Genomic DNA, 18,102 nt, shown 5'->3' on the forward strand with positions numbered 1-18,102 from the left:
TTAAATGGTTTTTTTATCAAGATTTTTCTGATCTAAGGGTTTTCCGACCAAACAATCTAATTTGATTAAAAAGGATGTTAACAATCGTTAACGAAAGTCATTGTTTACGGTCGTGAATGAAGGGTCGTCGGTAATGATCGTCAAAAATTAAAAACGACCTATTATAATGAAATGACGAGCTATAGCTAAAAAACGACTTCCTTTTTTTATTTCAAAAAACAATCTTTATCAAAAACTATCGTTTTTAAAAACAACGCGTTTCGTTTTTTTCACCGTTTTATAAACAAAGCGAAAACGACCCTTTTATACGTTTATACATTTTCAGAGAAAATAGTTAACTTCATATTAGTTCTCAGCCTCTTTATTAAGTGTATTAAAGTGCATTGATTAATAAGTGTTTTATATTGCACAATGAGTAGGACAACACAAATGACATAAATAAACATAAATATTAATTCTGGACTTCACATACATCTCTCTATTTATTGATATCACAATTCAAGAGCAGACACATTAACTCAATTCAAACCTAAATAGAACTATTAATCAGAGTTGAATTGTGGATATCGAAATCAATACTTGGTCCCATTTTTTATTAATATCAAGATTAATTTAATCTTTAGTTTGTACCCAGAAAAGTGTTTAAAATTCAACCAATCTCATGGGCCTTTGAGGAAACCCGATCGGCCATTAAGAAGCCGAGAAATTTAGAAATTTTGGGGCGCTAATCAATGACAAAACTCTCATAAGTCGGAACAAAATAGTGATATCCAAAAAGAGAGAAAAATATTGGATTAAGCAGAAATCAAAAGTGTCCACAGTGGATTTTCAGATTAAGCGACTATAATTCAATTCTAAAGTTTTCCGTTATGAGCTGAAAACTCTATAATGAGATATTCCTAATCCTGATTACTTAATCTGAGTATCCAGTGGACACACTTTTGATTTTCTTCTTAAACTGTTATTTCTAGGATATAGAGGAAAAAAATCAAAAACCGAATTTTTAGAATTAGAGAGTTCCTCCCGTTTCTGTATGTTAATCCTAAATGGCGGGCAAAATTTCAAATTTATCGGCTTAATATACACAACTCTGATTGGTTGAATTTTATATACTTTTTAGGATACAAGATTAGGTTAGTCTCGATATTAAGAAAAAGAGAGAATCAAGCATTAATCTCGATATCCACCATTCTAAAGTTTTCAGTTCGGGATTGTTTATTTCTTTAGTTGATGCTTTTACCTGGTCCTCTAAATCAGCTTCAGAGTATTCCTCTGTTTTGTCTAAAATGAAAAAAAACTAAGAAATCAGAGAAAAATAAAAACAATAAAATTCTTACAAACCTTGCATAATTTCTTCAGAATCATACTCATCAAGAGAATCTGCCTTCTTCATTAAGCGCATGTCATAGGGATCGGCTTTTTTCATTAGAGGTAGGTCATAGGGATCTGCTTTTTTCATTAGACGCATGTCAAAGGAATCGGCTTTTTTCATTAGACGCAGGTCATAGGGATCTGCTTTTTTCATTAATCGCATGTCAAAGGAATCGGCTTTTTTCATGAGACGCATGTCATAAGGATCTGATTTTTTCATCAGGCGGACGTCATATGGATCTGCTTTTTTCATCAGGCGCATATCAATAGGATTTGATTTTTTCATCAGGCGCATGTCAAAGGAATCTGCTTTCTTCATTAATCGCATTTCAAAGGGATCAGCTTTTTTCATGAGACGCATGTCATAAGGATCTGCTTTTTTCATTAGACGCATGTCAAATGGATCTGCTTTCTTCATTAATCGCATATCATAGGGATCTGCTTTCTTCATTAATCGCATATCATAGGGATCTGCTTTCTTCATTAATCGCATATCATAGGGATCTGCTTTCTTCATTAGACGCATGTCAAATGAATCAGATTTTTTCATTATCCTTTTAAGATATTCATTTCGTTTCATAATTCGTTTCATATACTCATGATTGGAAGGAGGAGGATTTTTCTGTTGACTGCGCTTCATTATTCGTTTCAGGTAATCAGGTGCCTTAGACCTCTTCATTACACGAGTGTTGAACACGTTGCTTCTTTTCCTAAAGGAGATTAATTTTCTTTAATCCTATCCCGGTTTTTTTAAAAACAGCTAACACTAATAATCAAAAATTCTTCATTACTTCTTTATTATTTGAGCTTTAGATCTAAAACTTCTAAATAAAAATGAAAAAATATATGAATGATGTTAAAATGTGTCAAATGTTAATATTTGTAAAAAATATATTTTTCATTTCTTACATTATTCTGTATTATGTTTTGACATTTAAAAAACTTCTCTTGCATCCGAAAAATTAAAGTTTAATGAATGGACTCTTATTGGTAAAACAAAGTTCGGAAATCCAAAAAGTAAGAAAAAGAGTGGATTAAGGAGGAAATTAAAAGGGTCCACATTGGATATTCAGATGAAGCAATCAGGATTAAAGGTATCCAATTCTAAATTTTTCAGCTCAGAGTGTTAAAAATAAGAGTTTCCAACTGAAACACTGTAAAGATACTCCGGAGTGATTTGATGAGTAGAATGTTTCCAATAGTAGTTTTATTTACCCAGCTGATATGTCATCTTGATAACCTTCTGGATCTTCCTCGAGGTCATCGTCAACCACCTATTTTGTGGATTGTGAAATTTTATCAAAATTGAAAAATATTTCTTTTAGTCAGAACCTGCACTTTTATAATAGTTCAGAGTAGAGGCATATTAGACTGGGGTGTTGGTTTGTACTTCAGATCCATAAGCGTCAAAACGGTTAAATTGATTGTACCCCAAATTTTTGTCGTTCCAGATGGCTCTGGAATGTTTAAGGACGGTTCAAAATATGTTGATGTTTTTTTTTCTGAACGTTTTTAGGGTCAAATCATTTAATAAATGGACACCCTATGATAGGCATAGTTTTTTAAAGGGAAAAGAGTGTGTCACTGGCCAATGTTTATTTAAAATTTTAAAGCAAAATTGTCAGGATCATTTCTAACCTGAGAACGTTTAAGAATCCTTAAAGTATAGCCAGGACCTTCTTCTCGCTTCTGAAGACTAAACAGTTTTACAATTTTTTTTAATCACTTACATTCAACAAATAATTGCTTAATTGGCAGCAAAAGTTGGATGACTGCCAAATAAACAAATTTGTTTGACGAATAAAGCGTTTTTTTGTCGCTTATTTTGCAGCCATCCCACTTTTGCTGCCAAAAAAAAAAATTCTTTCAAAATTTAAAGGATTTAAAGGATTGAGACCACACTTATACTCCAATTAAAAAGATTCAAGATAAGCTAAGAACTTTCCTCCAGTGTGCTAACTCCACTGGGAATTATAGAGAGCTGGATGATTATTGTCTCATTTCAAATATTTGAGATAAACCAAATATAACATTTTTGCGAAAAAAGGCAGGCAATTTGAAACATAAACCCCTTAACTGATTTGCCACAAATATCAGGTGGGAAAATAGTCAGAACACAGAAACTTAATTGATTTGATTTATCGTTTAGATCTCCAGGCAAAGCTGGGTTTCCAATCTAGAAATATCTAAACCTGTTTCCATCCTCCAGAATGTCTTCAGTAGGATCTTCTTGTTTACAGTTTACCTGGTTAAAATATATTTTTTTACAATTTTGTCCCGATTATTTAGAAAAAAAGGAGGCTGGGGGATTCTTTCGTTTTTTTTAATATAAAAAAGATTAAAAATTATGTTCAAAAAAGAATCTTTATTAATTTTGTATTGAAACAATGAAAATCCCTGATACAGCTGAAAATCAAAAAATCATTTATATCAATAAATGTTAAAATATTATTAAATGGAGCACTGTATACACTCTACACACTATACTACATAGAGAGAAACTAGAAAATAGAAAGAAAAAAACTTTGGTTGTTTAAAGTAAAAAAAAAATTTCGGATGAAAATTATCATAAAATGCCATTTAAAAACAAAAATTTGGAACTTAACTTTCAATGACAAAATTTGTAAAAGTTCCTCGGAAAAATGTAAAAAGATTAAATCTTTTAGTCAAATTTTACCTTGTGTCCATAAACTTGCACAATCTTATTCTAGGGCTTTTCAGCCGTATTGTTTACCAAACACTTTAGCAATGACTACATTTTTTTTCTTTAAACTTTTAAAGGTTTTAGACTTTTAAAAGGTTATAATAAAAATATCTGAGAATTTTCTATAATTTTAAATAATTTTCTTAGATAAGCCTAAACCGAAACGATTGTTTTCAAACGAGTTTTTTGGTTTGTTTATTCCTAAGTGTTAATAGTTTGCATAGTTAATAGATGATTATAGAGAATACAGTTTTGAAATGTTAAAACCTTTACAGCATCTGCCTGTAAATTTGTATAATCTCACCTAATTCCCTAAATTAAAGGGACAGTAAAGGAAAAATGAAAGGGGGTATAGGCTGAAAGCTAATCACTTTAGCTCTTGATCGCGACCCATGAAAGTTTTATCTGATGTTCCTATCTCGAGAAATTGATATAAAACTGTGTTAAAATTAAACGAAAATTCATATATGTAAAATTTTGAAAATCTGAAACTTAAATCACACTTATTTGCTGAATATGATCTGTTTAAACTCAGTACTTTTATACAAAATTGTATATATATTAATTTTCGTATAGATTTGACACAGTTTTATATCAATTTCTCGAGACAGGAACATCAGATATGACTTTCATGGGTCGAGATCAAGAGCTAAAGTGATTAGCTTTCAGCCAATACCCCCTTTCATTTTTCCTTTACTGTCCCTTTAAATTCATTTTTTTCAAAAACTCCTCTAATTTCAAATTTGAATTTAATTAAAAGTCAAGAAGTTTTAACTTTTATGAAAAGCATTTCAAAATGAGAAGTATATAAAATATAAAAAAGATTTTCGGTCTATCAATGTACCCCTTTTTCATCCCCCCAAAAAACTATTTTAGTTTAAGAGATTGACACTTAAGTTTTCAAATTTTATACTGATATGCCATTTGCGAAGCTGTAATGACCCAAAAAATAAAAAAATGGATGAACAAGAAAAAATTTCATGATAAATTATTCTCTCGTTTTTTTTAACCTTTGTTCTGATAAAAAGTAGAATTCTCAAAGTCAGCGACTAGCAAAAAGAATTAAAAAAACGCTCAACTAATATTTCTTAAAAATTTAGGGACTTGATCTTTGAAATCATTGAGAAAGGAAACCCTATCAATTAATTTCTTGAGGGTGGTTAAATGTAGATAATTGAATATTTGTATAGATAGACATCTAATATGGATTGTAATCCTTCAATTCCTTCAACTTCTGTATATATGATGAACTATTATTACCCCCCCCCCCCGCGACTTATCTCAGGTATAAATGGAACTTTAATAAATCTCCGCCTCAACTTGGGTATATAATGAGCAATAATAAACCTTCCGTCTCAACTCGGGTATATAATGAACAATAATAAACCTCCCGTCTCAACTTGGGTATATAGTGAACACTAATAAACCTCCCGTCTCAACTTGGGTATATAATGAACAATAATAAACCTCCCGTCTCAACTCGGTTATATAATGAACTATATTAAACCTCCCGTCTCAACTCGGGTATATATTGAACTATAATAAACCTCCCGTCTCAACTCGGGTATATAATGAACTATATTAAACCTCCCGTCTCAACTCGGGTATATTATGAACTGTAATAAATCTCCCGTCTCAACTCGGGTATATAATGAACAATAATAAACCTACCTGATAATCATAGTTTGAGATCAGGAATACAAGAAGGAGAAGAGTTCTCATCTCCTACTCATCATTCATTGATCAATTGGCAAAAGAAAATTTGAAACATGTAATCCCCCCCCCCATTAAAAATTTCGCCAAAATTCCGCATTTTGCGCAGAATTTAAATGTACATCGTTTTTGCTTGATTCCGCAAAATTCATTTCCTTGTAAAACTACAGAATTGCGCGCAAAAAGTGTTTCGAAAATGTTCGTAGATTTGCGGAATTTTCAAGATATTTTCTTTACAAACCCCTAATATTGACACAGATTTTATTCAATAACTGAATTTTTAAAATGCCCTTACTTCAATCATTTTAAATTGTAATTATGTTTTGTGAAAAAAAAATGTTATCCAGAAAAAATACGTTTTAAAAACATCAACAAATGATAGAAAGAATTAAACTGAGCTAGACTTTCAAATTGGGGGACATGGGGGGCCGGGGGTCCTTTTAGTTTAAATAATGAATAAACCGACATTTTAATGAGTATTTTTAAAGAAAGATCTATCTATGTTTGATGCTTGCCTGAGGGTGAATGGTATGAAAACTCTAACTTCTGTTCATTTTATCCTTTAATCAGAGGTTCTTCTCCTAACACCAGGGGAATCTATTCTTCATCAGAAATTGTTTAAATTTAGATTAAATATTTAAATCAAATTTAACAATTATTCGAGTAAATACTTTTATTAGAATAAAATGTGATAATTATTTCCCCTGTGCTTTATACTTGTAGATGTTTTGAAGAGATGAAAAGAAAAAAATAATCAAATTATTTCCATTGATCTTCCTTATTGGCCGTATTCAGAGCTAATTACATGGACTGGTTATATATACGTATATACCAAACTTGAAGTTTCCAGGGGGAGGTGGATGGATAACAACAGCCAGCATGTCCTAGTTGTATGCAAGATTTGTCCATTAGCCGGAAATGAACAACGCCACGTCTGAAGTCACGTTCTGGATGCATGACAAATCCAAGCCAATATCATGACCTGAGTTTCTATTTGAAGATGCAGGCCAACGCTCCCTCCACGCTGCGGAAGGAGACGATTTTGCTTTAATAAACTGAATGACTCGGCAGTCCCGATGAAGAAGATCCGCTGAAAGCTTCATCTTGATTCAATAAGTTTCTAATCAAATATTTAATTGTTTTTTTTTTTCATGTTGTAAATACATATTTTTTTACACGTTGGTGACCTATTCATTTCAAGTTTGAATATTTAATAATAACATCCATTTTTCAAGGGCTTTTAGATCTGTTATTATTTATTATTAAAAAAGCTATTTAGCGTTATTAATTATTTTTTTAACATCAACTAACTCTTTTACCATTATTTTTCCCAATCTATGCTAAAAAAAATTTATAAATATGTTTACAACTATAATGGCGTTGAAAAGGTAAAGAAGTTTGAGCATTTTTACAGTGTAAGCCGGTTTTAATTTATAATTAAAAAACAAAGGGAGGAGTGGAAAACGATAACATTTGACATATGATTGACATCCATTTATTAGATCGGTGGCTCATAAAAAAGTGAATGTACTATTTTTTAACCGACAGCCTCTACCCTAGTCTTTGCATGAAATCATGCCCAATTCTCTTTTTTTCGAGGGCTAATAATTTTTGAATATTTAGATCTCTCACTTTAAAGGTTATACGGTGCTCGGAAATTTCAAATTAGATAATTTCAAAAAAGTTTCGGAAAATTAAAACAAAATTTTTTAAAAAAACGTTGACATTTATATCAAACCGTGATACAAGTTATAGATCAAGAAAGAAGATATGTGTTTTTAAAACTTTTATAAAACACAGACTCTTGCATAAAAAAATCAGCCAATTTTTTTCTTGGAGTTATGGGGTCGGAGAAAGATATTTAGAAAAAAGATTTACCGCTTAACAAATAAGTATAAAAAGTATGAAAAGTTTCTGTATTTTTAAAAGTAACGAGTAAATATACTTGCAGTACAAAATAACGCTAGAGCTTTAATGCAAATAAACAATATAAATCTTGTAGCTGTAGTACTAAAAGTACAAAAAAGAAAATATAAATTTCGAGAAATCTTTTTAGCGATATAAAAAAGTACAACAAAGATTATTATATTTTGTACAAAAAAAAATCATTTAAATACTTTCCATTTAGGTTCATTTTTAGTTCAGAAATATTTATTGCATGCAGCGGTGGGGGGGGGGGCAGGGTTTATTTGAAGTGAGGTATGGGAGGGGAGGGGGGATGTTTTATTGGAAGGGGGGACGGGTGATTTTTGCTTCTTAAATCCAATATCAACAAAAGTTGTCAGTTGAAAACAAGGCAAGCTTGGATCAAGATAGATCAAAAATCTATAGAATAATAATAATAATATCTGGCAAAAATGTCACTGTACAACCCAGGTAAAATCTATAGAATAATAATAATAATATCTGGCAAAAATGTCACTGTACAACCCAGGTAAAGGAATTGAGTTTTTGCTACAAACTTTGATTTTCTCGGCCTTTTCCAAACTCAATTTTGTAGACCTTAGATATTTTGAACTTTAAATTCTCTTCGGTCAAGGATTGGAAAATTTGGGTTTATGGCAAAGACTCAATTTCTTCGGGAAATGTTTAAGTTTTTTATCAAAAAAATGTTTAAGTTTTTTATCAAAAAAATATAGTTATATGTTTGGTTAGTTATATTTTTGGTTAGTTATATTTTTGGTTAGTTATATTTTTGGTTTGTTATATATTTGGTTAATTAGTTATATATTTGGTTAGTTATATATTTGGTCAGTTATATTTTTGGTTAGTACTATTTTTTATTAATGTAATTTTTGGTTAATTTTATATTTAAGTTGTTTTATATTTAGTTTGATATATTTTTGGTAAGTTATACACTTATACTTTATACTTTAATAGCTATTTTTATTTGGACGTTTTAATTATTATTATTATTATTATTATTATTATTATTATTATTATTGCTATTTTTACTATTATAAAGATTTTGTTTTTCTTTTTTACTGTCACAGAACTTTGAAGTCATCAAAAGAATTAATAAGATGGTGTCTTGACATTTTTAATGGGGTTTATAATATTATACCTACATCTCAATAATTGTAAAAAAATAAATAGCCATAAAAAATGCAGAACCAGTTTCAAAGCGCGCCAAAAAATCATTTAATTCCAAAATTAAAATCCATTATAAGTAGATTTAAAAAACTACGTTTTCTTGGTTCTGGGTTAAACTGTGGATGTATCTTTGAAAAATAATATATTCAACTAAAACAGGCAAAAGAACACACCCAGCCCCCCTCCCCACTTTAGTTACAGCTCTGCCAATAACGTTTTTTTAAAAAAATTTTAAATTTGCCACCTAATATATTTGATATTTGGTTCTGACTACTACGAACAACCAGTGTACATTTTGAATATCCGAGCTGAGCCAACCAATTGCAGTTCTAAACCTATCCTAAATATATCTTAAGTTATTCTTAATGTAACTAAAGATTTATCCTAAATCTAACCTAAAGAGTTATTTGAAAACTTTCTAAAGAGTTATCTCAAACCTACCTTGAGAGTTATCCTTAATCTACCTAAAGAGTTGTACTGAACCTGTCTAACAAATTATCCTGAATACATCTAAAGCGTAGTCCTAAACCTACCTTGAGAGCTATCTTTAATCTACCCAAAGCTTTACCCATTTCAACCTGATGCCCATCTCTACCTGCAAATCTCTACTTGATGCCCATCTCTACCTGCAAATCTCTACTTGATGCCTATCTCTACCTGCAAATCTCTACCTGATACCCATCTCTACCTGCAAATCTCTACCTGATGCCCATCTCTACCTGCAAATCTCTACTTGATGCCCATCTCTACCTGCAATTCTCTACCTGATGCCCATCTCTACCTGCAAATCTCTACCTGCAAATCTTTACCTGATGCCCATTTCTACCTGCAAATCTCTACCTGATACCCATCTCTACCTGATACCCATCTCTACCTGCACTTGATGAACTTAATCCTTCATTGCTGACATTCACCTCAACCTTGACATCTAAACTAATAATTAGTTGTTAATTAAATCAATTAATATATTAATTAACCCTAACCTCTTGTTGCACTTAAATCTGCCTCCCACTTTTATCCAACGTAATGTCGTCTTTCCAACCCATTCCCTGTTTCTGAGCAGTCTAATACCATAGAATATACTCCGGCATTTACCTTCGTCTCCGACAAAGAAAAATATTGTATAGTGAAATGTTTTAACTAGTGAATACTTAAATCCTACAATCCGTGAATAGCAATTCTATTTAAACAACCGGGGTTTTTATTTTCGGACTTTATTGCCAATTTACAATTACTAAAGCAGCAGATCTGTCTACTGCATAATATTCTTATTATTAAAGCTTGGAGTGATGTTGTGGTGGGTAAAGGGACTGGGATAGTTGATCAGAGCAAAGAAAGGTAGGAATATAACAGCAAGATGAAAAAAAAATTGTAAAAGATGAAATTTTCATAAAAAAACAAGAAAAAAAATTCAAATAAATGCAGAAAAGTGAAAATATGAAGATTTATTGATAAAACAATTAAAACAAATAAATAGATAAAATGTTTAAAAAAAATTTTTTAAAAGAATTTTAAAAAACGCGAAATATAAAGATTTATTGATTAATAATTAAAAAAACAAATAAATAGATAAAGTGTAAAAAATAATATCTTTTTAGGTGAATAGAAAAACTAAGAAATGAAATTTCATTTATTTTCACTTAATTTTGATCAAATTAAAGTTTCAAGGGTATTATTGTAATTCGTGCATTGCTATCTTCTTATGGAAGGTCACTTGAAATTACACTTGCAGTCCCTTTAAGCTTGAAAAAGAACGATATCTTTCACGATATTGATTCGAAAATGGTTTTTGTGAATCAGGGATGGCCCTCTCTAGAGGAGGGTCATTTCGAATTATACCAACATTCCCTATAAAGGCGAACCAGAAATCAGTTGGATGTTTTGTCTGAGGAACAAAGCGGGATGTTTCTCTGTCATCCGATACATCGAGAGAAATGGAAGGTAGAGGAGTCAGAGAGAGGTTAGTATATCCATTGAGATAATGGAAGGTAGAGGAGTCAGAGAGAGGTTAGTATCCGTCCAATCCATTGAGATAATGGAAGGTAGAGGAGTCAGAGAGAGGTTAGTATCCGTCCAATCCATTGAGATAATGGAAGGTAGAGGAGTCAGAGAGTGGTTAGTATTCGATACATCGAGAGAGATGGAAGGTAGAGGAGTCATAAAGTGGTTGTATTCGATACATCGAGAGAGATGGAAGGTAGAGGAGTCAGAGAGTGGTTAGTATCCGATGCATCAAGAGAGATGGAAGGTAGAGGAGTCAGAGAGTGGTTAGTATCCGATACATCAAGAGAGATGGAAGGTAGAGGAGTCAGAGAGTGGTTAGTATCCAATACATCAAGAGAAATGGAAGGTAGAGGAGTCAGAGAGTGTTTAGTATCCGATACATCAAGAAAGATGGAAGGTAGAGGAGTCAGAGAGTGGTTAGTATCTGATACATCGAGAGAGATGGAAGGTAGAGGAGTAAGAGAGTGGTTAGTATTCGATACATCGAGAGTGATGGAAGGTAGAGGAGTCAGAGAGTGGTTAGTATTCGATACATCAAGAGAGATAGAAGGTAAAGGAGTCAGAGAGAGGTTAGTATTCGATACATCAAGAGAAATGGAAGGTAGAAGAGTCAGAGAGAGGTTAGTATGACATCCATTGAGAGAACTTGAAGTCATAGGAGTCAGAGAGAGGTTGTATCCGATCCATAGAGAGAAATGGAACGTAGAGGAGTCAGAGAGGCGTTAGTATTCGTTACATCAAGAGAAAAGGAATGTAGAGGAGTCTAAAAGAGGTTAGTATTCGTTACATCAAGAGAAATGAAAGGTAGAAGAGTCAGAAAGAGGTTAGTATTAGATACTTCAAGAGAAATGGATGGCGGCAGAGGAGTTAAAGAGAAGTTAGTATCCGATCCATTGAGAGAACTTGAAGGTAGAAAGAGGTTTGTATCCGATAAATCAAAAGAAATGGATGGTAGATGAGTCAGAGAGGCGTTAGTATTGGATACATTAAAACAAATGGAAGGTAGAGGAGTTAAAGAGAGATTAGTATCCAATACATTTAGTTAAATCAAAGGTGGAGGAGTCAGAGAGAGGTTAGTATCCGATACATCAAGAGAAATGGAAGGTAGAGGAGTCAGAGAGAGGTTAGTATCCGATACATCAAGAGAAATGGAAGTAGAGGAGTCAGAGAGTGGTTAGTATTTGATACATGGAGAGAAATGGAAGGTAGAGGAGTCAGAGAGTTGTTAGTATCCGATACATCGAGAGAGATGGAAGGTAGAGGAGTCAGAGAGAGGTTAGTATTCGATACATCGAGAGAGATGGAAGGTAGAGGAGTCAGAGATTGGTTAGTATCTGATACATCAAGAGAAATGGAAGGTAGAGGAGTCAGAGATTTGTTAGTACCCGATACATCAAGAGAAATGGAAGGTAGAGGAGTCAGAGAGTGGTTAGTATTTGATACATGGAGAGAAATGGAAGGTAGAGGAGTCAGAGAGTTGTTAGTATCCGATACATCGAGAGAGATGGAAGGTAGAGGAGTCAGAGAGTGGTTAGTATCTGATACATCAAGAGAGATGGAAGGTAGAGGAGTCAGAGAGTGGTTAGTATCCGATATATCAAGAGAGATGGAAGGCAAAGGAGTCAGAGAGATGTTAATATTCGATACATCAAGAGAAATGGAAGGTAGAGGAGTCAGAGAGATGTTAGTATTCGATACATTTAGAGAAATCAAAGGTAGAGGAGTCCGAGAGAGGTTAGTATTCGATACAGCAAGAAAAAAAAGAAGGTAGAGTCAGAGAGAGTTTTATAGTATCCGATACATTGAGATTAATAGAAGGTAGAGAATTCAAAGAGAGGTTAGTATCCGATACATCAAGAGAGATGGAAGGTAGAGGAGTCAAAGAGAGGTAAGCATCCAATACATTGAGAGAAATGGAAGGTAGAGAAGTCAAAGAGAGGTTAGTATCCGATACATGAGAGAAATGGAAAGTAGAGAAGTCAGAGAGAGGTTAGTATCCAATACATCGAGAAAAATGAAAGGTAGAGAAGTCAGAGAGAGGTTAGTATCCGATACATCGAGAAAGATGGAAGGTAGAGAAGTCAGAAAGTGGTTAGTATCCGATACATCAAGAGAGATGGAAGGTAGAGGAGTCAGAGAGTGGTTAGTATTCGATACATCAAGAGAGATGGAAGGTAGAGGAGTCAGAGGGAGGTTAGTATCCAATACATTGAGAGAAATGGAAGGAAGAGGAGTCAGAGAGAGGTTATTATCTGATACATTGTAATTGTTGCAAAATACGGATATGTTCGAAAAAGAAATCAAGAATCATCAAAATCTAATTCTCACACCTTATTATTGGTTTAAAATTGACATTTATTGTTTCATTATATAGTTTTAGCTATTTTTATAAATATATGGTGTAATTTTGTTCTACTCGTCTTGGATTTAATGATATATATACTCTTGAAAAAGATAACTTTGCAGAGTTGGCCCATTTCTAACACTCATTGTTTGAAATGGGCCATTGGTGTTAGTTTTGAAACTAATATCTCATGTAATTGTATTGAGGGTTAGTTATGCAAACAGTACCTTTATCTACATAAAAAAATAGATGGAAATAGTTTTAAAACTGTTATACTTATTTAATTGAGCCTACAGTCCCTTTAAAATACATTTTAACTTTAATTTAGGAAAATGAAATTGAATTACGCATAATAAATTAAATTATAAATATAGAAATTTGACCTCCCCTCCCCACTCTCTTTTAAAAACTTAATAACATGAATTTTCTGTTATTAATCAAATTTTGAAATTACATTAATAATAGGTTTAAACTATGTATGCATTTATCCACTATCCATCCTCATTTGAAATGAGGATGCTTGGGATCCATTTAATTTTGATGCAAATCCGGATCCAGATCCGGATCCTGGATCCGCACTGGAAAAAAATTGATCCGGATTCAGATCATTTCTTTAAGATTTACTGAATTTTTGTAACAAAAAATATTTTTCAAAATTTTAGTTTTATTTTTTCGCTTATTTTCATCCTAAAACTTGATGAACCATTCAGAAATGAGAAAAATTTTTAAATCTTTTTTTTTCAAAAGTTCAGATTAGGGTTTTTGGAGAAAAATTTTTTTTTGCAGTTTTTGGTTGATATTTTACCCCTTGGATTCGGATCCGCCGATCCGCATATTTTTTCGGATCCGGATCCAGATTAAGGAAGTCAAAATCTTGCGGATCTTATTAGATTTCCTAAAGTTTCGAAAAGTTGTTATTTGTTTAAAGGCTTAAATTAGTTAAAAAAGTTAAAAAAAGGATGAATAAAAATTCAAGAAAAGGAAGGTTGAGGAAACCCAACTTAGATATTTCCATGAAAAAACACGGTAAATTAGTGGGTCTAGTTGAAGAATACGAAGACTTAACTTTCAAAAACTTTTTCACCCGATAAATGTAGAGTTTTCGTAGTTGCCAAATATTAATATTTTTTTTAATCTAAATATTAAAGTATATAAAGTCGTTCATTCTATTTTTGACGAATAATAAAAAAAAATCAAAACATGATGAATTTGATCGCTTTAGATTAATTTGTAAATTGTATAGTATCCTATGAGATAATCCCCGCAGGATTTGTATCCTTTATGTCAAACGAGATGTACATCGATGATCCTGATACTGTAAAGAAGGTATATTTTTAAATATATTTATTTTTAATAAAATCGTCCAATGTGCGTCTTGTGTAATCTTTAGCACAATAGGCTATTGCACCAACTGCCTGAGTTCTTTCCCCCTTGATGCCACTTGATTCCTACTTTCTTTTTTATGAAAAAAACGATATCCCAAGATCGAATTACTATGAACTTTTTTGAAAATACTTTTACGACAATTTGCACTAATGACGTTTAAAGCATATTTTCATTTGTTCATTTTTGTTAAATATAGATGATTTCGCCCATAGGGAAGTGTTATACATAACTCCAGTCCAACTTTTCAAAAACATTTAGATATAAAAAAAAACTAATTTGCAAAAATATTTAAAATAATATTTCAGGATATAATGAACGCCAACTACGCAAACAAACCATTGCAATGGCCTATCACAGCCAAATCAAATATACCAAAAGAACTTCAGGTAAAAAAAATCCGAAAAAAAGTCTTACTTAAATTCAGATAAAACTATAAAGGACTTTTATCGCCGCCCAAGCACGCAAAATAAAAACTTAAAATATGAAGATTTTTCTTATCGTATTTGTAGATTTTATAAAGAATGCAAAATTTGTTAAAGGAAGGACATTTTGTAATGTCAAATCACCCGTTTTTACGTATATTTTATTAGTATACAACGTTTCTTAACATATGTTGTTCCTCATCACGAAAAAATGTCTTAAAGGGACAGACTGGCTTTTGAGACATATAAAACTTTTTAAAGATCTGTAAATCCTGAGCTTGAGCGTAAAGTTGAAGTTCAAAATCGTACTAAAGAATTTGTTTTTTTAAATTTAAGGTAATGACAATTTTTGGTCTTAAAAATATGTTATTTCAATTGACCCTCCATTGAAAAAGTGATGTTGTTTTTTATTTATTTTCAAGGTAGTCAAAAGAAGAAGGTAAAATGTAGACCATATCACCATTACAACTTTGTTTTATTTTTCTCACAAGTATGAGACAGGCAAATTTATCGTGCTACATATTACAGGTTCAAAACATTACATATTACAGATTTAAAACATTACATATTACAGATTCAAAACATTACATATTACAGATATTCAAAACCTTACATATTACAGATTCAAAACATTACATATTTTCAGATTCAAAACATTACATATTACAGGTTCAAAACATTACATATTACAAGTTCAAAACCTTACATATTACAGATTCAAAACATTACATATTACAGGTTGAAACATTACATATTACAGATTCAAACCATAACATATTACAGATTCAAAACATTATATATTACAGATTCAAAACATTTTTGCTCTACAATTTCCAACGTTGACTAACATAAAATATTTATTTGGAATTGAACTCATGCATCTCTTATGTCTTGAATACTGGGTAGGGGGGTAAAATCTAGTGAAACCTTTCTAAAATCATTTTACAGAAGCTAAATAGTATTCCACTTGGAATTAAAAAGCATGTTTTTAAAATACATTTTTCACAAAATTTAAAAATGTGCCCCTCAAATGGGGTTTAATGATAAAAAATCACTAGTGTCAGCGAAAATGAATAATTTGACAATCAATTAATAGTATGGGTATCCAGCTTGAAAACCGGAGTTCAAAACAATTTACAGAATTGAAAAATATTGAAAACTGGGCAAGTTATGTTCAAAAATAGTTGTTTTCTTTGAATAAATTTCATCATATTTTCAAATATTCTTTTCTATTTTCAAGTATGCTATCTTGGAAATATTTTATTCTATTTTCAATTATGATATCTAGGAAATATTTTATTCTATTTTCAAGTATGCTATCTTTGAAATATTTTATTCTATTTTTAAGTATGCTATCTTGGAAATATTTTATTTTATTTTCAAGTATGATATCTAGGATATATTTTATTCTATTTTCAAGTATTATAACTTGGAAATATTTTATTCTATTTTCAAGTATGCTATCTTGGAAATATTTTATTCTATTTTCAAGTATGCTATCTTGGAAATATTTTATTTTATTTTCAAGTATGATATCTAGGATATATTTTATTCTATTTTCAAGTATTATAACTTGGAAATATTTTATTCTATTTCCAAGTTTAATATCTTGGAAATATTTTTTTCTATTGTCAAGTATGCTATCTTGGAAATATTTTATTCTATTTTCAAGTTTGATATCTAGGAAATATTTTATTCTATTTTCAAGTATGTTATCTTGGAAATATTTTATTCTATTTTAAGTATGATATCTTGGAAATATTCTATTCTATTTTCAAGTATGCTATCTTGGAAATATTTTATTCTATTTTCAAGTATGATATCTTGAAAATGTTTTATTCGATTTTCAAGTATGATATCCTGGAAATATTTTGTACTATTTTCAAGTTTGATATCTTGGAAATATTTTATTCTATTTTCAAGTTTGATATCTTGGACATACTTTATTCTATTTTCAAGTATGATATCTTGGAAATATTTTATTCTATTTTCAAGTATGATATCTTGGAAATAATTATCATAGCTCTAGAAAAGTTTCCCTGGAAAAATTTGGAGATTTGTCATTACATCAAGGTAATTAATTACAGCGGTCAACTTGTCTTTTCTTTCCATTTTATAATGATGCCAATGTTTTTTGCTTTTTACCACTGAACCAGGAGCATATTCAGTAATCTACTCCTTACAGTGCATTTAATATTTTTCGACACAAAGTTACAGAATATTCAGTAAAATTCTCAAATAAAATAATAATCAAAGACAACAGTTGCTCTGGTTTTTAATGTAAAAATCTTAATTCAACATTTCTAAAAGTTTTTTTTTTAAGTCAGAAAAGATTATCTGTTAAATCTCTAGTTTTGTTATTTTCTATAAAGTAACCAAGTTTTAAATCTTTTCGAATCCGATTGACATTTCAAAAGAATTTTTTTTCACTTACATTACTTTTAAAATCTAGACATACAAAAGTACACACATCTGCATTTTTTAGTAAAAAAATGCTAAAAATATCTAACTCTTTTTTAACTATATATGAAGTTGTGAAATCTAATTTGCAGATCTTATAATTTTAAAGCTTTTTAATTACACCAAAGTATATATACATTTAAGTATGAATAAAATACAGTATTGGGCGAGTAATTATTTTTTATATGTGAAGTCTGACCCCCCCCCCCTTCTAAATCCCATGTTTTATGTCCAAATATGCAAGACAAATTGGAAATTTGCAAAAATTGAAATTCAGTTATGTTTGCAAAAAAATAGGTCCAAAAAATGATAAAATAAACAGTTTTGAAAAGCCCTTGACCATGCCATGTTAAATAAGCAAAACATTATGCAAAATTTTTAATATCCTGATGTGTAGTTAAGAAAAACTAAAAATTTACAAATTCCCACGAAACATGAAAAGTGAAAAATGTCTTCTTCCATATTTTTTTAAAGCTATTTGATACCAAAGAGAATAATAAACAATATCTTTTTTTAGATCTAAATATTTATTTTGTAGCAGAGATTAAGATATTACAAATGTATCACAAGTTTACAACTTTCATAAATGGAAAAACTACATTATT

The 18,102-nt window shown here is 30.9% G+C and overlaps 2 protein-coding genes across 4 annotated transcripts; one reads left to right on the forward strand and one right to left on the reverse strand.

The window, feature by feature from the left end:
• Positions 1 to 345: 345 nt before the first annotated feature.
• On the reverse strand, positions 346 to 5,798 carry LOC111712736 (uncharacterized). Of its 3 annotated transcripts, XM_023487443.1 has the most exons (8): positions 5,747 to 5,798; positions 3,564 to 3,616; positions 3,010 to 3,067; positions 2,587 to 2,645; positions 1,876 to 2,081; positions 1,342 to 1,842; positions 1,241 to 1,281; positions 346 to 539 (listed from the first exon to the last, which is right to left on the reverse strand). In XM_023487443.1, exons 1-8 carry the CDS (start codon positions 5,795 to 5,797, stop codon positions 519 to 521), a joined length of 990 nt encoding a protein of 329 aa, XP_023343211.1. In that variant the 5' UTR covers position 5,798; the 3' UTR covers positions 346 to 518. The 3 variants fall into 3 exon arrangements, with proteins under 3 accessions (XP_023343211.1, XP_023343210.1, XP_023343209.1); XM_023487442.1 differs by having other exon boundaries at positions 346 to 529; positions 1,342 to 2,081; XM_023487441.1 differs by having other exon boundaries at positions 1,342 to 2,081.
• Positions 5,799 to 8,039: 2,241 nt separating this feature from the next.
• LOC111712733 (uncharacterized) lies at positions 8,040 to 17,110 on the forward strand (the record flags this gene model as incomplete). The annotated part of the gene is made up of 6 exons (XM_023487438.1): positions 8,040 to 8,164; positions 10,162 to 10,219; positions 10,738 to 10,841; positions 14,473 to 14,555; positions 14,921 to 15,001; positions 17,033 to 17,110. Coding segments are annotated over exons 1-6 (423 nt in total), but the record flags the coding sequence as incomplete, so codon positions are not given.
• Positions 17,111 to 18,102: the final 992 nt, after the last annotated feature.

The sequence above is a fragment of the Eurytemora carolleeae genome, unplaced genomic scaffold, assembly GCF_000591075.1.
Source record: "Eurytemora carolleeae unplaced genomic scaffold, Eaff_2.0 scaffold1322, whole genome shotgun sequence".
Classification (NCBI taxonomy): domain Eukaryota; kingdom Metazoa; phylum Arthropoda; class Copepoda; order Calanoida; family Temoridae; genus Eurytemora; species Eurytemora carolleeae.

Excerpts from the sequence above, each read along its gene's own strand:
- LOC111712736 (XM_023487441.1), bottom strand. The coding sequence starts at position 5,797 with ATGAGAACTCTTCTCCTTCTTGTATTCCTGATCTCAAACTATGATTAT. Across the intron at positions 3,617-5,746 it reads TCTCAAACTATGATTATCAG|GTAAACTGTAAACAAGAAGA; the intron begins GTAGGTTTATTA and ends TATTTTAACCAG. Across the intron at positions 2,082-2,586 it reads CAAGATGACATATCAGCTGG|GAAAAGAAGCAACGTGTTCA; the intron begins GTAAATAAAACT and ends AATCTCCTTTAG.